Below are 25,247 nucleotides of genomic sequence, written 5' to 3'. Positions count from 1 at the left end.
TGTGGTAGAGAGACTGGTGCGTTAGTGCTGGCAGAGGTGATAGCAGCTTGCTGCCAGGTCTGTTCTGGGCCCTGGGATCCTTCCTATAGCCTACCCTTGCCAGCTGGCCAGGGGCTGTCCAGATGGCAGCCTGTGGGCCCCATGTGGCCTGCAGGAGGTTAAATTGCAGCCCCCAGGTTCCTGCTCAGCTGCCAGTCCCCCAACGCTGGCTGTTTCAACACAGCCAGTCTCCAGGCTCCCTGCTCCTCCTCCAGCCTTCCCTGCCTGCTCTGGTCTCCGGGGATGTGGGCAGGGGAGCTGAGGGTCCAGCAGTGGAAGGGCAATGGCAGGGACAGGGAGGTGGAGGACAGGTAGGGGCCTGCTGAGAGGTTGGACAGCCCCGATCTAAACCCTCCAGTATGCCCCCGCTGTTGAACAAACAGCAAGAACTAGTGAAAAGGACCCCTTTATTATAAACCAAACCCTGGGGAAAGGCTGCCTGTGTCTGTACAGCACTGTACATGCAGCTGCTCTGTCTGTAGGGTCACGCACATAGTCTTGCAGGGGCTGGAGCTGGGGGAGCCTGGTGCCACATGTCACTGAGATGACACTGGGTTGGTGTTGCTGCAGGCAGCTGGAACAGGGCAAAGACCTGGGGTCTGGCCGCACACATGGCTCATGTGTAAGCAGCCATAGACTACAGGTACAATTAGACTAGGCCTGGCCCAGCTGCTCGCTGCGCTGATGCAGATGTCATGGTTTAGGCGGAACCAGAGCTATGCTAGTCTGTGGATGGGGCAAAGCCCTTGAGCAGATCAGGGCAAGGCCAGCAGAGCATGTATAGGACAGAGCTGGGCCTGGGCCTGCCCCTCATGGAGCTGGACTGGGGAGTGCACATAAGAGTAGCAAGGGCCAGACCACAGCTCCAAGGGGAACAAGTCCTCAAAGTCCTCATTGTTACACATCAGTGGCCGGGCCCCAGTCATAGTCTTCATCTTGGTCAGAATCATAGTCCCTGGCCCGTGTGAACTTCTTCTTCAGAGCATCATGCTCGTATTCCCTGTGGGAAGAGGCTGGCATCACATCCTGGCTGGGTGACACCAATGACCCAGTGACAGGGGTATGGAGAATCATATAGGAAGGCTGGAGGCCCAGGGTTTTTACTTCATAGCTGCTGGCAGGAAACCTCTACCCAGCTCACTCCTCCCAAGTCTCAGTAGACAGCACCAGCCCTGCCCCTTGTCCTGGACAGCAGTGCCCGTAGCCTGGGCTGATCCCAGGTCCAAGGACCATGGCCCAGCCTGAGCTGTGCATAAAGATCACCTGGAGACACCTGGATGGGAGAGACTGCCCAGCAGCAAGTCCCTAAACTGAAGAGCTGCTCATGGCCCATGGTTATCTTGCATTCAAACCTGGCCTGGGACTAGGTATCAGCCCAAAGTGCTTCCCTCATCCTCACCCAAGTCTACTGAGTGACAGAGTCCCCACCACAGGGATCTGTGAGGTTAAAAGGATCCCAGAACTGAATCCATCGCTCCAGCCTGGATCTCCTCCTGCCTAAGCAAAAAAACCCAGGGAGTAGGGCCAGGCTTGGGGCAGAAGCAGCTGTCCTGAGCAGCAATTCCCCAACCCAAGCGGTCATCTACCCCTACTGAAGGAGTCTGTTGTACCCTCCCTGCACTTACCGCATGTTGCTGTACTCCTGTCTCCACTGGCCCTGAGCTTGCTGGTCTCCTTCCTGGGGAAGTGGAAGTGAAGGAGTTGCAGGCTGGAAGTGGAAGTGAAGGAGTTACAGGCTGCAGGGCTTGGGGGGTGGGGCAGGGCTAGCACACTGCAGCCCCTGGTGCTTCGCTGGCAGGGGCTCAGCACAGAGGGGCACTAGTGCCAGGCTTCCCCTTTCAGCCTCTCCCAACAGGTGTGGCGGGGTCCAAGGAGCTGGGGAAATCCAGGAGCCCTGAAGCTCTGCACCTGCAGCAGTCTGAGCTAACACAGCCCCAGGCAACGATGTGCCAGGAACAGGGAACATCCCCTGCCCTGGATGCAGCTGAGGCCCACAGAGCAGAGCTTGGCCTGGGGGACGCTCATCACAAACAGGCCCACATGCCCTTGTCCAATAGCCCAGCTTACCTGTGTGGTGGGATAGGCCAGTGCAGCTGCCACCCGCTCACTCAGGTTATGGGCCGGGTCTGGCTCTGCTGGTTCTGATGACCGGGCCAGCGCCGGCTCTGATGACCGGGCCAACGCCGGCTCTGATGACCGGGCCAACGCTGGCTCTGATGACCGGGTCAGCGCCGGCTGGTCATAGACATCTTCCAGCTCGTTGTCTGTGTAGGCACCTGCCTCGCCATCGGTGTCCTCGTAGTCACTGTTGGCACGGCTGTCACAGGTCAGGTAGCCTGAGCCCAAGCCCACGGCGCCCTGCTGGTTCAGCAGGTCCAGGTTCTCCACAGGGGAGGCGTCCACCTGCACGGAGAAGAGACAGATTAACTGGCACCTTGCATGCACCCCTGCCCTGTGTGTGTATCTTTGGGGGGTGGGAGGGGAGGAGGCAGAGACAGGAGAGTGCACATGCACATGGCCACCAGCAGCCAGGGCCAGCTTCTGAAGGGCCACCTGGTCAGCCTGGCATCTGGCTTCCCTAGGCCCTGCACCTCTGCCCACCTGTTCCTTGGCTCTGCTCATCCCTACAGGCTGCCTCTGCAGTGCTCAGTGCCAGGGAGCTAGGCAGCAAAGCTAGACCAGATGCCATGCAGAGAGACAGCCCTGGCCACCCACAGGCTCCAGCTGTGCTCTGCCAGGACATCATGCCCATGAACATCTGGGCCTTGCTGCCAGCCCAGGGGGAGGGCTTGTACTGTCAGTACAAGCAAAGGGGCCAAAGCATGTAGGAGCTACAGGGGAAGCATGGTATAATGAGGGCGCCTGCGGGCACCTGATCCTCTGTTGTCCAGATAGGCCGGGCCTGGTGTGTCCTGATGAGGTCTTTCAGGGTCTGGTACCAGGTGTTGCTGCTCCCGCTGAGGCTGATGGTGGCAGTGAAGAGGTGGCTGCAGTATTTCTTCATCTTCATAGCCTGGGTGTAGAGGCGCCGAGAGCTCTTCTTGGAGTCGGGCACAAGCCACTGGCGCAGGGCCTTGATGCCCTGCCGGCTGTCCGGGTCACAGAACACCACCACGGGGTAGTACTGCACGTAATTGAGGCGCTCCACTGCCGAAGGCGTGATGTCCAGCAGGGCATGCTTGTCCTGCAGGGGGAGAGGGAGTGAGAAACCTATTGACAGCCAGGAAGGGCTGGGACTGGGCAACATGGCCAGGCACATACTGTATGGTGTCTACCTCTGCACCAACAGCCCTCTGGACCTTCCCTGCCCTACAGGCCCGGAGCAGAGGCTTAGGAAGGGCAGAGCGCTGCATGCTCCTGGCCCCGGTGACTCACCCGCTCAGCAATCTGCCGCACCGAGTCCAGCTTGATGACCTTGGATGACCCCGCGTCTTGGGCCACGCTCACTAGGGAACGAGAATCGTGGCGGGGACGGTGTAAGCAGCTGTTCAAGCTGGATGCTCCCCAAGCGCCACTGGGAGAGTGCTGAGCCCCAGTAGCCTCCTGATGACCCAGCCAAGCCTGGGGCTGCATTGCACAAGGAACAGCCTGACCCATCCCAGACTGGGCACCAGCAGGGGCAGGGGAGTGGAAGGCTCCAGTTGCATTTGCCCAGGCTGCAGGCAGTCCAGGGCACTCCTGGCCATAAGGTTTGTGCTGTATAGCAGCTAGCATGGAGGGGGACGGGATCCCATGTGCAAACGGGAAGGCCCAGGCCCAAGCCAGGGAAGCAACTACGACCTCAGCCATGGGCACCAGGGCTCCAGACTGCAGCAGCTGTTGAGCACTAGTTGGATGGTGCCAGGGTCCCTTCAATCTGTCCCCAGGGCATCACTCCCCCTAACCCTGGTCCAGGCAGAAGCCCTGCGTTCCCTCCTTACTCCCCGAGAGGCCTGGCAGGAGCAGACACCATTGCACTTACAGGCAATTTCAAACTGGTCGGGCATCTCAGCTGCCAACTTCTCCATGGCAATGTCAGCGATGGGGCCCAGGATCACAACGGGCCGCTTGAAGCTGGCTGCAGAGAGGAGAACTGTAAGCAGATGGCTTGGTGCAGGGCAGCAAGTATGGGACACAGCCTGCCAACCCCCTCAGCCTCTGACCCCACGGGATCTTCCCTGCCCAAGCTCCTGAGCTACTGGGGGAATATGCATGGTGGAGAGATCCCACAGTCTCCCAGGAGGCAGAGACACCTGCAAACCTGTTTGTTTAAATGGCAGAACTGGGCTCCAGATAAGGAAGTGAGTGGGGTTGAGACAAGATGCACCCAGGGTTGGCCACATTCGGAGCGTGTGGCCCACGGTGCAGCAGGCTGTTCGGAGACTAGCACAGGCCGGGCAGCCAAGACCTTCCACACCACCCACCCAGCAACTGCCCCACAGCTGCTTCCCAGCCCCATGTATGGCTGGATCCTAGATACCCAGCCAAGGCAGTGCTGCGAGCAGAGCGACTCCCATGGGATGACGTAGCTGACCCCATCGTGTGGGGCCGAGGCAAAGGAAGATCAGCAACTCCCACTTCAGCCCCATCCCTGCTACTGGATCAGGCAGCTCATCAGGAGCTGCAGCTTCATGGGCCTTTGGCAGCTCCCAGGAAGGTATCAGCCAGTGAAACTTCCCCACTGCCACTGCAGCAGGAGGCACGGCTCCTGGCTCCCCACACCCCAGGGGCAAGAGGCTGCCAGGCCCCCAGCAGGGAGCTCACTGCCCTCAGCCCCGCTGCCAGAAGCCAGCAGAGAGCAGGCACACTGAGCAGCTCCCCCTGCCAGGAGGTGGCAGGACAAGGGCCCAGAGCAACACTGCCTGGGTGAGCCCAGCCCAGCCAGCTATACTGGAGAGAAGTGGAAGGGCATGAGGGCTCCAGTCAGCAGAAAGGCTGAGACAGCATCCAGCCCCCAGCCTGAGAGAGGGGAGATTGTGCACGTGGGGCGGCTGCATCTGCACTGGACATTCAGGGACCTGACTAGTTGCAGGGATGGTGCCCCCTCAGTGTCTCCCAAAGCACCACTGACACTGCAGCCCTTGTGCTGGAGGAGAGGTCCTGGGGTCTGTGCCATGATACAGGGCAGTGTCACTGCTTTACCAGGCTGAGCTCAGAGCAGCACAGCAAATGCATGGAGCAAGCACAGGCCACGGGCCCCAGCGAGCAATAGTCCCATCCGTCCCTGCGGGAATCTGAGATGTTGCTGCTTCAAAGCTCTGGTCCACTGCAGCAACCAGGGCAGCACCCCCACGCCCTCCCCAGCCAGACCCACCTTCCTTCAGCACCACCCTCTCGTAGGGAGGGTAGTGGCCCTGCTTGGTGAGCACAGACAGGTCCTCGCGGCTCTTGTGCAGGTTCTTCTTGGCTCCCCTCAGGCCTCGCAGCTTCCAGAACTCAGCCCGGGGCCCAGAGGAGCTGGGGGCGGCCGTGGCTTTCAGCACCGACTCCAGGCTGGCAATCTGCTCGGCCCTGGAATGACAGGGGAACAGCCTCAGCAACGTCCCTGTGCTCAGTGGTGTTCACACCCCCGGCTCTGCCACGTGCTGTTTGCACCCCCAGGGCTCCTGCTTCAGCATCCACTGGCAAGCGCTGCAGCCAAGAGAGGTGCTGGCAGCCAGGAACCAGGCTCCCCTTAAGCTGCAGATGCCAACTCACCATGCAGCCTCAGGCACATCCCCCTGGCCCTCTATCCCCCTTTGCTTGTCCATGGGGAAAGGGGGAAGCAGGGAGGGACTCAGATGCCAGACAGCACCTCTTGAGAGCCCAACCGGGTGCAGTCGCACCAGCAAGGAAACATTCCCTTTTGGGGCACGTGGCCTCAGTCACTGTCTCTAAAAGTCAGGACACCGGCTTCTGCTCTCCTTCCTCAGGCTGGCTCTGCCCCAGTTGGGGAGTGGCTGTCTGGCATGATGTGATGCTGTGCAGACCCCATGCCAGCTTGGTGCTGGGAGCAGGAGAGCTGCATTAGCGCGGCGCTGCCAAGGTAATGCACTCAGCTTCTCAGCACGTGGAGCCACCTCGGGCATAGCAGGAAAGAGCTGTCCCTAGGAGTGGGAGACAGCCCCTGCCTCCCAGGAAAGTTGCTATCCCCATGCACAGAGCAGACTGGGCACAGAGGAGAGACAGTCCCACAGCAACCCCAGTGTCCTAGGGTTTAGCCCCTGGACAAGACTTCTGCCAAGGCCATCAAGGAGGCAGCTCTTCTTCTGTCTCCTTCTCCCTCCACAACTGGACTGGAGCCTAGCGAGTTGGGCATAGCAGCTTAGGGTGCCCAACATGGTGCTGGCAGGGCACAAGACTCCATGGCAGCAACATGCCTGAGCCTGGGGGGCAAGCAGATGCCCTGTCCCCGCCTTGCTCCTCAGTGGCTGCCTCTGCACAATCTGGCTGGGTGACAGCCCAGTATGGAAAGGTCTGGCTCTCTGGAAGGATGGAGGGCCCAGATCGCTGCCATCAGATGATCTGCAGCTGCACATTCCCAGGGCCAGGGAATCCATTGCAATCTGCTCCCCACATCAGACACTGAAGAGCTTTCTTTTGCATGGGCAACAGGGTGTCTGCTGTCCCTCACCAGCTGCTGGCCCCCTCCTTCCTTCCCAAGGTCCCACCTGCTTCTGTTGGGGATGATTCCCTTATCCAGCTCCTGCAGGTCTCTTCCCATGCGCACAGCCAGCCAGCTGCCCAGCTTGCCCCGGTACATGGTGTCCACCACATGGAAAACCTCTCCCCGTGTGAAGCTTAGCCCAGAGGGCGCATCCTTCTCCAAGTCGAAGTGCGTGCGGATGTAGAACGAGTCGCCCACGTTGGACTTGATCATCTTCCTGTAAACTGGGCAGCCCCAGGCAGGAGAGACTGTCAGGGAAAGAGCAGCCCAGGGGCAGGCAGCAGGTACCTGGGAGTGTCAAACTATTGCTCAGGAAGTCCGTGGGCGGCACCGTACCAAGGCTCCTGGCGGCCCCGGGCAAACTTTTAGTATAGGTCCCCCCTTTGCCAGAGATAATGATAATCATAATCATTATTTTCACCATTTTCAGGCCCCTTCCCTGTCCGGGCCCCGGGCAGGCACCCAGTTCACCCATGTCTGTGTCTGGCCCTGTCCGTGGGAACTGGGGTCTGCCATGCATTTGAACAGGGCTGGCCACTGGGGTCTGGTATGAGTTGTCCATGGGAATCACTTCACCCCCACCCAGGCAGAAGCCTCCTCTGAAGGCACATGTGCTATTCAATGAGCTGTGACGTCAGGGCTGTGGAGAGGCCTCATGGATGAGGTCAGGCAGATTCCTGGCCAGGCTCCTCCGCACCACAAAGACAATGGGCCGTGAGGGACAGGGGATATAACCACAGCCATCCAATGCCCCCCAAAACTTGCCAGTTACCCACATCCAGCCTGATGACAGCCCAGTCTCCTCCCCAGCATCAGAGGGGAGAGGAGGACGAGCACGGTGCAGGGGTGGGGTGGGGAATAATAATTGGATCCTGAACAAAAGGCCCAAAGGGAGAGACAGGCACAAGGCTGGGAAAGCACCCATCAGCAGAATGGGAGCTCTTTAGGGCAGGACAGGATGGGACTGGGGCAAAGAACGGGTGGGGGTGGTGATAAGAAGCCCCATGCAGGGGCAGTGAGTCACTTACTGTCCTGCTTGCGCTGGGTCTGCAGGATGACCTCCTCACCCGGCGGCAGGCTCAGGAGGTATTGCACGGCATCCTCACGCGGCAGGCTCTGGAAACTGGTGTCATTCACCTGGCACAGAGGAAGAGGCCTCATAGCTGGCACCCAGCAGCTGCCTCTGGCCAGCAGTGGCCAGGGTCTGAGCATGCTGAGGTCCCAGCCCGAGAGGGCAATGAGGGCAGGCACTGCAGGAAGCCTCTGCAAGACCTGACAGGTTTGGGGGATGAGGGGGCAGGAGCCAGGAACCATTCCCAACTCTGTGACCTTGGCCAACACATGGAAGACCTTGGTGCTACCCAGCCACTACAGGCTCTGTTAGTGATGGGCTCAGCACTCCTGGCCTGAAAGCAGGCAGGAGTCTTCCTGAGCAGCTCCTGAAAAAGGGAAGCTGCAGGGCAACGGGGAGTGAGGACCTTGTGATAAAAGCAGAAATGCCCAAGCTGTCCTAGCTGGGCTGCCTCTGGCATAGCTCAGGGCAGGGCAGCTGGGTAGAAACACACCCTGGCAGCTTGGGCAGTCTCACAACCTCTGGGCAGGGCAGGATGCAGCTGGCAGGAGGTGGCCAGAGGTATCCCCAGTGTTTCCGGCCAGGGTCAGCATTTGGCATGAGCAAGCAGGGACTGAGGGGTGATCACAGGGCTGGAACAACTGCAGACCACTTGGCACAATGTGTACAGTGGGACATGCTGATGGGCCAAGGTCCCCAGCTGACTAGGCCTCTCCAGGCTGACCCCACTCCCCCACCCAGCCTGAGCAGGCAGAGCACTGGGAGGGGGTCCAGTCAACTCTGCTCAGAGACACCCCGTTGGTGGTGGCTGCGGGGGGAGGAGGTGACTCCAGCAGGACAACGTCCCTTGCCGGAGGCACCAAGGAGCACATGTGCAGGGACTTTATGTCAGCTGCATAAAGCAGAGCCCAGGCTGCCTCAGCCCAGAGGGAGTTCAGACTTCTTCTTGGCCTGAGACCACAGGCACCACTTCCCTTCCTGGGGCCTGAGGCCAAGAGGGGCAGGGACTCGTCAGCAGCCCCACAACATAGCACTGGCAAGCCCCTCCGGTCTGGCACCCTGCCTGCCAGCAGGGAAGGGGAGCCAAGCAGCAGTTTCATTGGAGTCTCCATCCCTCCCCCTGCCCAGGGCTACCTGCAGGATCTGGTCCCCTTCTTTGATCCCCTGACCGGCTGCAGGACTCCCCTCTTGCACGCCTGCCACGAAGATGCCCACATCATTGCCACCGGCCAGCCGTAGCCCGATGCTCTTGGCCTTCACAAAGCGCACAATCTTGGCATCCGGGCTGTACCTGCACCAGGAGAAGGCCTCTGTGTCAGCCTGGGGGAGGCCAAGTGATCCTGGGGCAGCAGAAGCAGCACAGCTAAAGGAGCAGAGGCCACCCAGCACCAAACCTTTTCAGCTGTTCCAAGCTCAGCTCAGCTCAGCTTCCTGATCCGGCTCCCCTTGAACTCACAGACTTGCTGGCAAGAGCTCTGCTTTTCAGCTTCCAGGGCTTTCATGCAGCACATGGCCAACCACCCAACCACCATCATAACCTCCCAAGCCAGCCCAGTGCCTCCCTGCTTGTCCATAGGCTTGTCCTAGGCTTGCACCTGCCCATAGCCAAGTTGGGATGTGTTCCCTGGCTAGGCACAGTATCTCCGCACAGCACCAGAAAGGCCCTGATCCAGCCATCCTGGCCACCACATGCAGGAGGCTTCCCAGAACTGCTCCTGTCCCAGGCAGGCAGGGGAGCTGTGGAAGGTCCCCAAGGCTGGGCCAGTTCAGGCCAGCGACTCACCCCTCCTTCTCGCTGGCTCTGGGAGTGGGGGAGCCGTAGGTGACATTGTAGCCGCCCTCCTCAGCAGCCTCTGGGGAGTCTGAAGGAGAAGATGGGAGGGAGAGAGTGAAGCAGTAAACAGTTTGCTTGACCCCCCAGGATGCTCAAGCTGCTCTGGGGACCCCAGTAGCTTTGCTGGGTGGAGACTTAGAAGTAGGGGGTCATGGGGCATCTGAAGGGCTTCTGGAGGGCAGAGAGAGCCTCTTACTGCACAGCTGTGGGAGGCAGCACAGAGGTGAACACTCAGGAGATGGTTCCTGAATGGAGCACCCATGCTGCTGGGCTCAGCTGCATGCAGAAGCACCATGTGGCAGACAGATCTCAAGAGCTCCTATGGAAAGGCTGCCTAAGAGATACCTGTGGGACCTCAACGCAGCTATGAGCCAGAGCCCTGGAGACTTCACATTGGGCTGCTGGTGACAACCACAGTCACTTTGCACTGGGACACTAGAGACAGTCTAGCTTCTAGTGACCCAACTCCCAGCTGTCTGGAGCCAGGGCTATCGCCCTTTGTCACAAGGTCTGGTAAAGCAGCAGACCGGAGACCACTGCTCATTTGCACAAGCAATGCAGTAGGACGGAGGCAAGATAGACATCCCAAGCCCCACCATCCCCTGGCGAGCCATCCTTCACCCTTTGCCAGGAGAGACCTCCTTTTGGGGCACAGGAGTTCAGTCTCCATAACCTCTTCACCCCAACCACTCCGCGAAGACAAGGGCAACTGGAAACCTGCTGTCACACTGGGGACATGTGATGGCCAGGGCTTGTTTCGGGTGACCACTCAGCAGAAAGGAACTAGCGAGCTGGGCTGGATGCGACCCAGCAGCCTCCTGGTGACAGGCCCCGTGGACCTATGAACTGGGGAGAGCTGGACACTGCCCACAAGCTTGTTGCTTCCCCAGGCCAGCACCGGGCAGGCAGGACTCACCTGAGACGGGCATTTCATTTGCTGGCCTGGCAGCTGCTGGTTCTCTGCTGCCCTGTCTCCCCTCTCTAGAACAAAGCAAGAGGTGAGAGTTCAGAAGAGCCGCTGAAGTTTGCTGGCTCCTGGCTACAACTCTCCCCTGCTGGACAGCCCTAGGTGAGCGCTCTCTCCTCAGGAAGTCCAGGGCTCCCCTGCCCAGATCCAATGACCACTAGCCTTGCTAGGGAGGCTGCTCAAGCAGCAGCTGGAGCATGCATGTTACCTGAAAGACTCCAGCTTGTCCTTATTGGAACAGGCCGTGTGGGAGACTGTTGGAGGGATGAGACATTTCACTTGCACATCGGCGTAAAGCTCAACCATAAGGCTGAGGGGCTGGCAGGGGAGGTCCTCCCAAGGCACCGGCCAGGCCGGGGAAAGGTAGACAGAGACTAGAAGAGGGAGGAGAAGGAGAGACAGGCGGAGGCTTACGGCAGTGAATTCATCCTGGGGGGCCCTGGGAAGCGCTGGGCACTCTCTGCTGAGGGCAAATGGGACAATTCAGAGCCGATGTCAGAGATGTCTAGAACCAAAAGAAGGGAGAAATTCACATTAGGAAGCCTCCAAGCCATAGTGCTGGGTGCTCCAGAGTCAAGTGCATCAGGACAGTTATTCAGGACCCTCAAACCGATGGCTGCGGCAGGGCAGGTCCACCCAATGGGCAATCAGAGGATGGCAAGGGCTGAAGGGTTCTTGCTCCCTGGTGCAGCAAGCACAAGAACCCCATGGGAGCACTCGTCTACCTGAGACAAGGAGCTCCCAGAGCACGCGGCCCTGCCACACATTTCTCCGATGATCTCCTTTTAGAAGCCAAGGCTGATGATTTTTTGCAATATTGCTTTTACCTTCAAGCTTGCGCTACAAAGGAGCAGCTACCAACCAGTTTCATTTCCAGGTTCAGGGCAGAAAACCCCTCTATGCACCAGCTCTGTGATGGGACAGTCTGACCCAGGAAGGGAAACTTTTCTTAGTGTCCCTTCAGAGTGTGCCATGATTGCCTAGTGGAGTCCAGCAGTCGCCTGGGGCTCCCACCTGTGACCAACAGCCATCAGAGTGTCTGACCTCCCTGCAGACTCAGCCAATGACCCTTGGGTTCAAGCACAATTGCAGCTATGGCACCTTCCCTCCCACCTCCGATGCCACGAACAGCACTGCCAATCCTCTGATGCCCTGGCTATGGACAGCTAGACTGTTCCCCATGGCCTGGCACCTCCCCTTACCATCCATCTGTGAGCTGTCACTGTCACTGTCTCTCACTTCAGGGATGCTGACCAGGAACTGCCGGTTGTCCCGGAGCACGAGCAGGGTCAGCGTCCCCTCTGACCGTTCAATCAGTCTGCGGGTGTCACCCAGAGACATGTTTTCACTCGTGATGCCATTAATCTAGAGAGGGAAAAAAGTTAGAACGGTGCTACCACCTCTGCCCTCCACAGGAGGTCATTGTAGGAGCCTTTACTTGGGCTGGGAACAGCCAAGAGCAGTACCTGGGGCAGTTTAAACAGATCACGGCATCCCAAAATCTAGATCTGCCATTCCTGTAGGCAGCGCTCGCAGGTTAGAAATCCAGTGCCAGGCAGTTGGTCTCACCACGTTAAGGGCATGCCCATGCCAGAGTTCCTTATACAAGGGTTCTTACCAGGTTAGGGCAGAGCTGTTGACTCAATGGGGCTAGGCCCAGGCTGTCTCAAGTTCCTCATAACTACTTCATAACCAGGAAAGGGATTCCTCAGAGACAACTTGGGGATGTCTGAGGCCAAAACTAATCTGCTCGAGCACTAGGACAAACTCTTGGACACTATATTAGAATTGTAGAAAACGAGGGCTGGAAAGGACCTCAGGACGTCACATCTATTCCAACCCCCCTGCTCAAAGCAGGACCGTCCCCAACTAAATCATCCCAGCCAAAGCTTTGTCTAGCTGGGTCTTAAAAACCTCCAAGGATGGAGAGTCCACAACCTCTCTGGGTAACCTGTTCCAGTGCTTCACTACCCTGCTAGTGAGGACGTTTTTCCTAATATCTGACCTAAACTTCCCTTGCTGCAACTTGAGACCATTGCTCTTTGTCCTGTCATTTGTATCGTTGACAGTGAGAAGAAAACAATCCCCGGCACTGCTAGAGAGGTTTTCACTCAGGGCCTCCAAAGCACTGCAAAGGTGGTGGGAAATATCACTGGGGCTTTCTAACTGGAGGGGAAAGTTGAGTGAAGAGGAAAGGACGCTATTAGAGCATGAGTGTACTTGGGAGGCACATACACACGTGTGCACACCCAGGCTTGCCCTTCTTCTCTTCCCAGTCTGACCACTTAAGCTGGGGACCAGGAGCTGATGGAAAGATCTCTCCCTATGGAAAAGAAGGGCCTCTGATCACACCAGTTCTGAAGGGAAGTGAGGGCATTGCTCTTTTGTTCTGTCGTTGGGAATTTCCCCCAACAAGGAACCCTCCTGGATGTGCCCAAGCTGCAAAATATACTTGCAGATCAAGTTGAACTGTAACTGCCTCTTCCAAATCACCCACCCAGGGAGGTGAGACTTTAGACAAAGCTCTCCTAAATTTTTATGCATTAAAAATCATCACCTCCTTGCCAAGGCAGAGTTGTCATCTGCAGCAATCAGGTGATGCAGCAGGCAGCTGGCCCTTTTGAAATGCTACATCTAAGGAAAGGGTTGGGATAAACCCGGGCACCCAGGGACCAGCAAGAAAACTACTGCCAATAGACTCACTGAGGGCTCGGCCGCAGCAGATGGCAAGATCTCCAGGACACAGCCTGGTGTTTGATCCGTGTTCATGCAATGGTTAGTGAGGGGAGAGAAAGGTGGTGGGGTGGGAGGCTCTGATCCATAACAGATTCCTAAGCACTGCTGCGGCATGAAACTGCTCACATCAAACTCTGCATTAAAAAGGCAGCAGTCAGGGGGCAGAGAGAAGCCCCCAATGTTAGGAAACACCAGGAGGCCTACTCCTTATGAAGATGGAGATTTTAGATTGCACGCCTTTTTTCAAAGGACTCCTCAGCTCACTCATCCCCATAACAGCTCCATCCCATGAAAAGGATCAGGACTGACCAGGAAATGAGACTGCTGTCCCTGGGACCCCTGGCCCATTTGCTGGACAAGTTGAAGGTGTCCAGTGAGTGAGAAAGGCCAACAGCCTGGAGAAGTAGATTTGATCCCTGCCTCTGCTACAGAGTTCCTTCATGATGCTGGGCAAGTCACCTAACAGGACCCACTGTGTGTCCTTCATTGTCTAGCACCCAACCCGATACCCTGGAGTCCAATTTACAGAACTGCTGATCATTTATGCTGCAACTAAATCAAGGTGATCGGTGCTTTGATACATCCAGCTCTGCAAAACGTCAAGCGCTGTGAAAGAGTCAGGTCCTAGCACCCAAGAGTGGTGAAAACTTCTGACCTTAATCTTTCTCCATCTCTAAAACAGCACAAGGAGTAATACCAGGACTGGGAGAGGTGGCAATGTTCCTGGACAGATCTGGGATCACAGCTGAGGCAGTGTGCCATATGCCCCCTAGGCACAATCCTGGATGCCAGTTTGTTCTCTGAGCTCACTGACATGTCAGCCCAGCTCCCCTTGGAGCTCCACATTTTCCATTGACTTCCCTCTTTTTACCTGCCGTTGAATTTGGGGTGGAGTGAGGTCAGGGGGGATGAGATAAGGGAAGGGTGAACAGTGGCAGTGCTCACCCGGAGCTCCAGATCCAGGTAAAAGCAGACACTGCACCAAGCAGCTGGTGAGCTCAGAGCTCACAGCACACATGGAGATCCAGTAGGAGTTGCATCATAATGCCAATATGCTCAGAGAACTCACTATGCAAGCTATACACAGCTGAAGTTGGGTGCAGCTCTGCCCCACACCCCTTGGATCTGTCCCCAGCAATATTTATTTAGTACTCTGACACTGTAGTAATAAAGGCTGCAGAAGCAGTCCATGAGGAAGTGATTCTCTCCTCCGAGCTGGGTGTGAATAGTGTGCAGGAAATGGAAATATATTATGGGGCCACTGGTTAAACACGAGGACTGGCTGAATACCAAATAGCTGCTCACTGAGCGTGCTAAGAGGCAGGGGTGTTGTGGAGGAAAACTAAGTGATTATACGATAGAAAACTGTATCAGGGTCTGTGCACAGACAGGCAAAGTGTCTTGGCATTGCCTAACTTTGAGCATTTGAATTCACAAACCTTAACGATAGTCTTTTTTAAAAAACATCCGGGAACAAAATAAACACACATGAGGAAATGAAAGACCACACAAACAAGCGTAACAAATTCCTGTCCTGGGACACCATCTCAACACCCACAGCTTTCCCAGCTGCAACCCCTAGATCTTTTGCCACCTGAGCTGATAGAGGATGACAACTGGTTACTGAGGTGGGGAGAGAGTGTCACGAGAGGGGGAGTCAGGGCCGTCCCTAGGGTGCGGCAAATCGGGGCGACCGCCCTGGGCCCCGCACTTTGCAGGGCCTGCCTGGAGCTGGCGGCTCAGCACTGCATTGCAGAAAAAACAGAGACCACCCCCCATGCAGGGGTACCATGGCCCCACAGTGTTAAGAGGCCACGCACAGGCTGATTTGCCCCGGGCTGTGCACCCCACCATGGGTCATCTCTCGGGGGAGGAGACATTGTCCAGTGGGTTTCACAGGTAGTTGCTGACCGCGAGGCAGCAGCAAGACTCCAGAATTTCAGGTGCCGTCCCAGACTCTGCAAAGGCTTGTCCTCTGTGTGGACAGACTCTTCTGCCTCCTCCAGTCTCTTCTACCTCCTCATGACAAGCCCATTCTCCTTGCCTAGCCAGTTCCCCTTCCCAACTTCTTATACCAGCCCCTTTACCCAGCCAGTTCTGGTCTCCTTTTCCATGCTCACAGTCTAAGCCCCAGTTGCCCCACCTTCATGCCCACCTCCTTGTTCAGTCAGTCCCAGTACCTCTTCCCAGCTCCTCATCCAACTGGTTTCCCGCACTGCAGCTGGCGTCTCATCCAACCTCATTCTCTCCCCACCCTAACTTTTTGTTCTAGCTTTGCTCCCTCCCACCAGCTTCTTATCTGACCTTGCTGCTCCTGATCCCAGGTCAACTGAGATAGATAGAGACTGATCCCTAGCCTCACATCCAACAAGTTGTCTTAGGCCCTGTGCACAGAAACTAAAACAAATTGGCCAATTGTAATTTCTGTCCTAGTCACTGGGGGGAGAGAGAAGGGGGAGAAATGACTTTTTTCAGAGCAAAAAAGGTTCCTAATTAAATACAATTTAAAACCTTTGTTTTTTTAACCAATCTGAGTTGTATCTAAATAGCAGGCTCTCGCATTTGCATGCCCACAGCCTGCACTGAAATAGCTCAAGGTGAGACTTGCAGCTGACTGAGGCTAGATCACAACTTGAAGACGAGACAGCTAGTGCAGGACTGGCCCAAATCTGTTGCTCTCGCCTTTCAGCCCTGTGGACCAAAGGAGTGGCATGGGGCCAGTCCAGGGGCCAGATCAGCCTCACATGTCAAGGCTGAGCCCACATATCTGGATCAACCCCATGTTGCCTCAGCTGGCCCCTACATGCTGGGATTAGACCCCAAAGTCCCAAGCTTCCCCACCCAGCCCTGCGTGTCCATGCCACCCCCATCTGACCCTGCACGCTGGAACTGGGCTCTGGGACCCTGTGCCACCCCCACACACTGGGATCAAGCCTCACACCACCTTGTGTGCCTGATCTAGTGTGCAAGGCCACAGCCCATTGGGCTCCCCATGGACTCATGCTGGATCTGGCCAGGGGCTGAGTATCCTTGGCCTGAATGGTGCAGGGTCTGACCTGAGCGCCTGCATTTGCATGGCTCTGGAGCCCAGGGGGTGAGCACTGCTACCATTCCCCATTCCTATCCCTTCCCCACCCCCCATAAAACCCAAAAATTACTCATAGTCACCTGCCCCAAGAAAGCTAAAGTAGCTGGCTAAAGGGATGGCAAACCTGCCCTTTGTGCAGTGAAGACAAAGCCCTGGTTAACTTTGTTTCTGTTTACTGTGTAGGCAGAACCAAAGGTTCATTGGCACCAGCTGAAAGGGTGTGAAATCCAGTGCCGTGCATGCATTGTCCAGTGGGCGTTCCCCTCCACTTGGTGTAGACCACCCAGGGGGACACCCTGTGCCCTGAGGCAGGCAAGGAAAACCTGGAGCAGGCAAGCAAAATCGCTGCCTGTTACACCTGTGCACCCGAGGGCTCTTTGGAGGCATGGATTGCAGATCTGTAAGTAAAGCTTTGCATGGTATTTCTTTGCAGCCTTCACAAATCTTTCAACTTTGCTTTGGTCCCAAGTATACTTTGGGAGGAGTGCTTGAAATGTGAACTCTTGAGTGAGCAGTTCCCTAGGGCATGGGTGGATTTCTACTCCGGTGGTTCTCCTTGTGCATTGCCTAGCTGCACAAAGGCGCAGAGAGGAGTGTGCTCTGCTGGCATATGGCACCTGTATGTCAGAGGAATTGCACCCAGCACGTCCAGGAGTTGTCCCATTAACTGTATGAACAGAAGACCACACTCTTCCCAGAACAGATAAAGCAGTGCAAAAGCTGCCTCGTTCGCAGACACTGGGCCTACAAGGCTTTCTCCAGTGTTTCAGGCAGGAGGTCTCAGCCATTTCTGGAGACTTCTGGGTTCACACCACAGCAGGCAGACCCCTCACATGTGAGCCAGTTGTGCTGTTTGAGGGCAATACCACCACGGAGGTTTCTGCAGTTAACACCACAGCGGTTGGGCCCCACCACTGTCAATAGACTTGGAGCATGAAACTCCTGCAAGAGTAAATTTCAGACACCAAAAAAAGAGGTAGGAGATGCCCGTGACTCCTCCAGCATGCATCCTGGAGACAAGACAACAGGAGTGGTAAAATCCTGTTAGCCAGCTTGATTTCTCTCACTTGCACCCACCTTTAAATCCTGGTCCAGACAAAGCCATAGTGGCAAACAAATAACCTAACAGGCGATGGAATGATGATAGTCACCCCATCTACAAACCACTGTGGGGATAGGGGGAACAGTGTAATATAGTGTCTCACTCGCTCACCAGGCAGCACCCAAATGTCCCTAGAGGTCATCTAGGTAGGGACAGTGGTAAGCCCTGAAGTGAAACATTCACGCATCAGGGACAAGCTGATGCCAGTCCCTCTGGTCCTCCACCTACCTTTAAGATGAGGTCCCCCTCCTGCAACGAGCTGTCCTTGGAAGCCAAGCCGGATTCTGCTATGTGTTTGATAAAGATCTGGCTGCCCAGCTTCAAGCCATATTCTGCAATCCAGGAAGAAGAGCAAGGTTCAGCAAATGGGACTAGAGGAATCCCAGACCTGGTGTGCAAAGCTGAGAGCTTACCATGGGCCATGGAGCCCAACAGGCGCCTCCCCACACCCTCATGACTCCTGCTGCGGAGCTCGCCGGGCGATACCTTATTTAACTAGATTCTACATGTCGAAAATTTAGGAATTTGTTATTGGGTTCTTGGTTGTAGCTGAGTTGTTCTAAGGATGTAGGCAGGCAAGGTTCTTTGAGTAGATGTGATACCTTTTATTGAGTACCTTTTACTGAGTAGTTGGGAAAAAAGTTCTTATCAAGCTTTCAGGTGCAGGCACCCTTCTTCGGGCACAGGGAGTCTCTGCTGGTCTGAGACTCCAGTGAGAATTCCTTGGAGTCTCAGACCAGCAGAGGCTCCCTATGCCCGAAGAACGGTGACTGCACCCGAAAGCTTGATAAGAACTTTTTTCCCCCAACTGCTCAGTTGCTCTAATAAAAGGTATCACATCTACTCAAAGAACCTGGCCTGCCTATGAATTCTAATATTATAAAAGCCCTAGTCTGTCTTTCTGTCTGTCTGTCCATAACGCTTTATTCGCGCTTTGATTGGCTGGCTGAAACAGCCAATCAGAGTGTGAATAAGCATTCAGACAGGAGGTGGCGGTGTAGTGGAGCACCGCCATGATGGTGGGGACACAGGGGATGGAGCGGACAGAACTGGGGGGGGGGGGGGCGGGTGAGGCCAGTAGTGCTGGCCTCACTCCCCCCCCCCGCTCCCTGCAAGTGGTGACAATGAAGCGTGGGGGGCAAGGCCAGCGCTGGCCTTGGACCGCTCCTTCCCCCTTCCATTGTTGCCTCCTGTAGGGCTGACATGGGCCGAGCAGTAGCGGTGGGGGAGGAGCAGACCCAACATGAGTGGGGGGGGAGGAGGAGTGAGCACGAGGGGCGGGGAGGGGGAGAAGCCAGCCAGATGGGGCAGTGGCAGGGAAGGAGCGGGCCTCCTCCAGCACCTCAGGCCAGGGCCCACTCCTCCTCCTCTACCCCCCTCCCCCGCATTGGCCCTGGGCCCACTGTTCCTCCCCCTGCCCCCATGGGCTGTCTTCTCCCCACCCTCAGGCCTGGTCCTCCCCCTCATCAGACCTGGGCCTGCTCCTCCCCTCCCCCTGTCACTGCGGTGTGGAGTGGGGGAGTGGGCCTGGAAGGGGGGGGGGGGGCGTGGGGCTCTGTCCTCACCCGCTGTCCCCCCTCCCCCCAAAAAACAAACAACCAATCAATCATTCTTGATGGGCAATTGGCTAGTTTGTTATAAATTTTCCATACACAGACTTTAACTATTGGAGGGTGTGGCAGGCCATTGTTGGTGCCTGCCAGTTTAAGGGCTGCAGCAGGAAGCAGCCTGGTGCTTCACTGAAGTGGCCATTTTTGAGATCAGGCTATAAATAGGGTGAAGCAGCAGTTTGGTGAGAGACATCAATCAGCTGAGCTGAGGCTCAGGAACACCTTGAAGGTATGAGCTGGGGCTATGGGGATGGAGGAAGCCCCAGGTCCTGGGCATGACATAAAACTGCACCCTGCCAGGGTAGGTAGGCCTGGTGGGACTGCCTGTGGCACAGCAGCCCCAGGAAGTGCCAGGACCATGAACCTCCCTGGTAGGGGACGCCTAATAACCTCCAATCCGCACGCAGTCCTGGCTGGGGAAATCCAGGCCGGGGAGATCTTTGAAAGGTCTGAGGCTTATCTGGTCCAGTGGAGTTGTGAGGGTAAAAGCAGGCATGCAGCTTAGACCTGACCCGAGGAACCTTGATTGATCTATGCTAGGGCAAGGACCCAAAGTGGGGGTTGAAGGGCCAAGGTGTCCCATCACGAGGGATGCCCAGAGAGCAAGAGCCTCGAGATCCCAACTGGCTTGAGACAGGGCTAGGGCCTAAGGGGGAGCCAAAGAGGCAAACATAGCTAATGGGGTGAAGGGTACAGCTGGGTTTAGCTGCCCGAGATGCCATCTGTGAGGCTCGGGTCACAGTGTAGGGATGGAACGGAGCTGAGGATATTCCCCTTTACATCAGGGTTCAGAATGGGCAGCCTCCCACCCGAGTAACATCGTAATCATTTATCACCAAGGCATGGCAGGCGACATAGATGGGTGGTTAGCCCGCCTCAGAGACATGTGGGCGGGCCAAAGTCAAACCAGCCCTGGGAAGGCCCCATTAGAGAGGGTCATCTTAAATTTGTACCTTCCACTGCTACAGTAGACAAAGGAGCAGTGGCAGGGGGGAGTCAAGCAGCCTGATCCCCACCCCTTTCCTTCCCACACTTTGCCCCCTGCTGCCTCCCTCCACCACTTGCCCTCCTTCTGCCTGTCCCCTTTATGCCTACTCCCCCTAGTGCCTGCCCCTCCACCAAGTGCCCAGAGGGGTGGGGTAGAGGCAGTGCAGAACAGAGGCAGATGTGGGCAGTTGGCAAGAAAGAGCAAAAACAAGGAGCTGGGGGGAGGCCCAGAGATAGTGGGGGTGCAGGGAGTGCAGGCCAGCAGCTCCAAATTCAAGCCAGAGTTCTCTGTCCCTCCCATATACTCACTCAGTAGCCTCTACCACATGTGGGGACTAAGGGCTCAAGAAAAGGGGTGCTGGTTATAAGAAAGGGGTGGTACAGTCCAACAGGATGAAGGACAGGGACAGTGAGAAGCAAAAATGGGGAAGCCTCCATTTGAGCTGCTCCTTACCTTCATTCTCCTTCCGCTTCACCAGAACCGATTTGATGGGTTTCATGAGGACATCCTGGCGTGGCAGCCTCTTGAACCCAGACACTAGAGCCAGCCCATTGGTATCCTCTTCCTTGCCATACCCATTGGTGGACTGTGACCTCTGCCAATCCGAACCACTATCTTGGCTGTGCCTCCTGTAGCCACCATCTTGGCTCTTCCTCCTGCCTTTGGACAACTGTTTCCGATAATTGTTGTCATCCCGATAGTGGCCTGAGCTCCTCTCACTAGAGGAATCTCCATCGTACCCTCTACTGTAATCCATGTCGTCCTGGGGCCGGCTCCTGCTGTAACTGTCATACCTATACTCTTTCCCTGGGCTCCGTGGTGATGGCTCGTCTTCCTGGTCTTCTCCATCTGAATCGTATCGGGCAGTGTTGGCAGAGCGTACGGAGTTGCCAGGGAGCGGCTGACTGCTCAGCTGGCTGGTTTTGGTAACAGGAAGTTGAATTTTCTTTGGTCTCTTCAAAGTCTGTAGGTGGAAAGATGACTGGACTGGTAAAGTAGTCTGGCTTTGCTAAACAGAGACAACTCCCCTGAGTCTAAGGCAAGCCAAGCACTTCTACAGTGCTTCTCAAGTGCACAGCTCCAAGCACTTCAGATGGACAAGGTCATTATCCCCGACTGACAAGTGTGAAAACCAAGGCCCTGATACAGTAATGCTTTATGAACAACACAAGCCCCTACCTAGTGTTGCTGCTGTTATGTTAGTATAAGTGTGCTGGTTTATAGGAACCTATCCCAGGAGAAGGGGAGTAACTACACTGGCTTATATCACCTTTCTACTGATATAACAGCCCCCACACTATGGTTTTTACCAGTATAGCTGTCCAGTCATCATACCCCCTACCCAAAGGATGGTGTACTGATGTTGTCAGCAACTGGGGATCCAGATCTGCTGCACTGCTCCACATGCATGAATAAAAAGGAAACAAGAAGAGGAGGTGATCACCAGCTGAGCTCCACCCTTTGGTCTACATCCCTTCTGCCAATGCTTGTGTCTTGACTGCCCTTTCCTCTCCTCCACTCACTCCCAACATCATACCTGAACTCCCTGCTGGCCCATGGCTTTGCAATGGTCATATATGCCCAGCTATCCAAAGGGCTACCCATTAGATTAAATATTCCTTTTAGCGACCATGGTTTGAACTATGGTGCACTGCTCCAAACTACACTGAGCACTGCCTTTAACTTGAAGGCTTCTTGAGGTGCGCCTCCTCCAGTCAGGGCTGCACAGCTCCACTGCTTCAGCAATAATAGCCCAGGTCACAGAGCCACTTTGTCCACAGCCTGTATTCAGGAGAGCAGGACAGTGGAGGGCTGCCTACCCCATGTGTAGAGGCCTTCCAGGCTCTGCTAACACTTGTCTCAGGAAGTAGCTGTCTGAGCACAGGACCTAGAGCTCATGGTTTGAACCATATCTTGGGGAGCTACATCTTGGGACCCTTTAATGGAATCACCTTCATTTCACAACAGCTCTGGGCCAGGCCGTAGCTTCACATGCTGATTTTCAAAAGCTGTTCTGATTATGCATGTGATTTTTTTTTTTTTTTTTAAAGCACAGGTTTGAAAAATTGGCCTTGATATAAATTCCACTGCTATTTTAAATGATGGCGTTTGCTGCTTGCCATCCCATAATAACTGCAATTGGCTTCCAGCTGTGGCTGCCCAGGGTTATTCCTGGATTTATCCTCTCTCACGATTTGAGAACTTTGCAATGAATCAGTGCCCTGCAGTAATTTAAGATGCTGGTTTATTCTTGCAAGTCAGGTCTCATGTTAACAGGGCCCAGGAAGTGTCAATCTAAACAAGTGACATCACAAAAACCTGGAGTTTTTAGCTTTAAAAGTCTCCCAGTCCACAAAAATGAGGATGTGGGCCCCAGATCCACCTTTAGTGTAAATGGATAGGATCCCACCCAGGTCTGGGTAGATCTTGCCTGGCTCATTATCAGCTGTCGTGTTACTTCTCTGCAGGCACCTCCATACGACTTCCTAAGAGTGTAAGGGCGCCGAGAAGCACATCCCACTCACCCATCCTCCCTGAACCCATCCCAGACCTGGAAAGGAGGCAAGTGAGGGCAGCTTGGAGGTGTCCTGCCCCCACTGCTTTCATGCTCTGTGTTGGGAACACCCCACTACAACTTCGCTGCCTCCTTTCCAGGTTTGGCACGAGCAGGAGTGTGCAAGTGGGACCAGGTTTTTGCACAGTGCACTGGAGGGCCAAGGGAGTGGAACAGACATGCTCCAAGTTAGCTCAGCTTGAGTGAAAGTAGCCATGCTGGAGCAGCAGCATTCAGTAGCCCTCCCCTTATTTATGCATGGCACTAGGCCTTCCAGGGCACATCTCATGCCTCTTTGCACTGCTCTGTGTTCTTCCCAATGAACTGTAGGAGGAACGAGCAATCCCTTCTGGACAAGGCAGGGAGGCACTGGAGCATGAGTGTCACTCGAATGGAGTTAGCCTACAGCAATATTGCCCTGGTTGTGTTTGCAGCCAATGGATTCAGCTAATGTGGGTTTAGCCTACACCCCAAAACTCAAAGTTGAGCATTCATGTCTGACAACTCAAGGTCAGGGCAACATTGGAGCTAAAGGCGAGGGAGGTCAAACCTTCAGGAGAGCTGCACCCAGTCCCACAGGCTGAGTCTGACCCTCTTGTCTGCCATTGGCAGCAGAATGTGAATCTATGTTGGTCCCCAATAGCCTCCCTTCCTGCCCAAACCAAATCAGCCCCGCTCCCCAGCAGGCTACGGGACACTTACAACGTTGGCTAGTTTGCCACAGGTTTTGAGCGTCTGGATGGCGAAAGAGGAGGACACATTCTCCATGGAAAGGCCGTTCACCATAACAATGTTATCTCTTGCCCTGGAAAGGAAAGAATTAGGCCAGGCAGATCCCTGGACAACACTCCCCCAGCAGGGCACAGGGCCATCGTGAGCAGAGACACAACTAACCCAAGTGCGATGGCACCCTCAAATGCCTGAGAGCTGCCCCTCAGCCACGGGAAGCTGCAGGGAGCCAGATGCTGTTGCAGTTGGTTCTGTAGTTCAAGCCTAACCCTCATATGCTTTCCAAAGGGCAAGCACACATGCCTGCATATCCCCAGAGCCAGATCCCCACCAAGGCCACATGATGTCCTTTAACCTTTACCCATCCACAACCATAACTCCTCTCCACCCACCCGCTCTGTCCCCAGTCCGACCACTGCTGGAAGCTGGGCTGCCCCAGAGTAAGATGGGAGGCAGAGCTCCTCAGCAAGCTGACACTGATAGGAGTCTGGCAGCTGGGATCTGCTTTCACAACCCTGCCTAGAAAGAGACTCAAGTTCCCCTGCCTCTGCTCTCCCCCCACCACACTAGTAACCCCAGCTGACCTGTTTCCCAACCCTGGCAGCATTCAACCCTCATTCATCATGTCCAGAGCATGATAGAAAACCAGAACCTCTCAAATTCTAATCCAGGGTCTGCCAAGCTCACTCTGTTGCCTTGAGAGTCCCAATACCTCAGCATCCCCACCTTTGAAATGGGCATAAAGATAGTGACTACCAGCTGCAGATCGGTCAGCAATCATTTGGGCTGTTCTGTCCACTGACTGAGATGGAGCCAGTGCCGATACACCCCAGGGACTGGGAAGTCCAGAATCCAGCATGCAGCCTCAGCCTCATCTCTGGTCATAAGACTTTCCCTAGCACGTTCCACCAGCCCCATTTCCACTTACTGGAGCCTGCCGTCAGCTGGGCCCCCGGGTACCACATCAGAGACAAAGACGGAGGTGTCCCCATTCACACCGCTGGGCCGGTCCCTTCCACCCGAGACAGCAAAGCCAAAGCCTTTCCGAGGGTCCTAATGCAACAGAAACATTCACAGTTAGACATAATGCAGCCAGAGCTGGAATCAGGAGTTACCAGCTGCTGGTAGACAAGGTAGGGCAGGAGGCAGAGGGCAGCAGTAACGGCATTGCTGGGAACAGTCTCCTTTGACTCGTGCAAGGGAACTGCCCTCTGGAGTCAGGAGAGTCAGAGCACAGGGCTATAAGACAGGATCCCCAGCTGGCACACCGCTACTGGGGAGCTGTTGGGGCTACTTGGTGGTGGCAATGCTGTCCAGGCTAATGCACAGCTGGCCCCATGAGAAGTGCCCAGGAGAAAGCAGGCAGAGCACTGGGTGCTGGGTGGCATGAACAAGAGACTCTGAGGGGGCTCCTGCTGTCAGGGGGTCAGCTAACATTAACAGGAAAGCTGGGGACTGGCACTCGAGAGACTTGATTTCTGTTGCAGACTGCCATTGCCTGCTGGGGACGTCGGACAAGACACTTCCATTTCCTGTGTCTCGGTTTCTCCATCCCTACGATTGGGATGATGCTTCACAAAGGTGCTCAACAATCTGATGAAGCATCCAAGTATGACCATCATTATCCTACTTTGGCAACAAGGGTCTCATCAGTGAAATCCCAGCCACATCAGAGGGGCACTTCATTCAGGAGGCTCACAAGATAAGCCACTGCCAGCCGCCTACCCAATAAAGCTACTACCCTCAACAGCCCTTCCCTAGCAATCAGAAAGGGATGCCACTCACCTTGCTGAGCGTCACAGTGTACTGCTCCCAGATGACCATCTCCTCCATATCTGTAACCTGGGAGTAAGAAGACAGACAATCAATTAACCACATTTGATTTTCGCCCCAGAAAAGAGAG

At 55.6% G+C, this 25,247-nt stretch overlaps 1 protein-coding gene across 7 annotated transcripts in view; it reads right to left on the bottom strand.

Annotated features, from left to right (window-relative positions):
* Window positions 1-429: 429 nt before the first annotated feature.
* The window catches only part of TJP3 (tight junction protein 3), a 40,428-nt gene continuing 15,610 nt past the window's right edge, over window positions 430-25,247 (bottom strand). For 6 of the 7 annotated variants that reach the window (XM_014599829.3, XM_019491231.2, XM_059719827.1 and 3 more), the window contains exons 2-20: window positions 25,130-25,186; window positions 24,273-24,397; window positions 23,318-23,420; window positions 20,515-21,025; window positions 17,692-17,795; window positions 11,740-11,902; window positions 10,952-11,042; window positions 10,487-10,551; window positions 9,520-9,598; window positions 8,871-9,027; window positions 7,693-7,801; window positions 6,669-6,888; window positions 5,333-5,529; window positions 4,001-4,096; window positions 3,415-3,485; window positions 2,912-3,223; window positions 2,107-2,442; window positions 1,665-1,747; window positions 430-1,039 (exon numbers count right to left, since the gene is read on the bottom strand). In XM_014599829.3, coding sequence (XP_014455315.2) covers window positions 937-1,039; window positions 1,665-1,747; window positions 2,107-2,442; window positions 2,912-3,223; window positions 3,415-3,485; window positions 4,001-4,096; window positions 5,333-5,529; window positions 6,669-6,888; window positions 7,693-7,801; window positions 8,871-9,027; window positions 9,520-9,598; window positions 10,487-10,551; window positions 10,952-11,042; window positions 11,740-11,902; window positions 17,692-17,795; window positions 20,515-21,025; window positions 23,318-23,420; window positions 24,273-24,397; window positions 25,130-25,177 — 2,973 coding nt within the window. In that variant the 5' untranslated portion in view covers window positions 25,178-25,186 and the 3' untranslated portion in view covers window positions 430-936. The remainder of the gene's footprint in view (window positions 1,040-1,664; window positions 1,748-2,106; window positions 2,443-2,911; window positions 3,224-3,414; window positions 3,486-4,000; window positions 4,097-5,332; window positions 5,530-6,668; window positions 6,889-7,692; window positions 7,802-8,870; window positions 9,028-9,519; window positions 9,599-10,486; window positions 10,552-10,951; window positions 11,043-11,739; window positions 11,903-17,691; window positions 17,796-20,514; window positions 21,026-23,317; window positions 23,421-24,272; window positions 24,398-25,129; window positions 25,187-25,247) is intronic. The other variant, XM_019491233.2, reaches the window with a different exon arrangement.

The sequence above is a fragment of the Alligator mississippiensis genome, chromosome 16 (assembly GCF_030867095.1).
Source record: "Alligator mississippiensis isolate rAllMis1 chromosome 16, rAllMis1, whole genome shotgun sequence".
Lineage (NCBI taxonomy): Eukaryota > Metazoa > Chordata > Crocodylia > Alligatoridae > Alligator > Alligator mississippiensis.
This window is presented reverse-complemented; position numbering and strand designations above follow the sequence as displayed.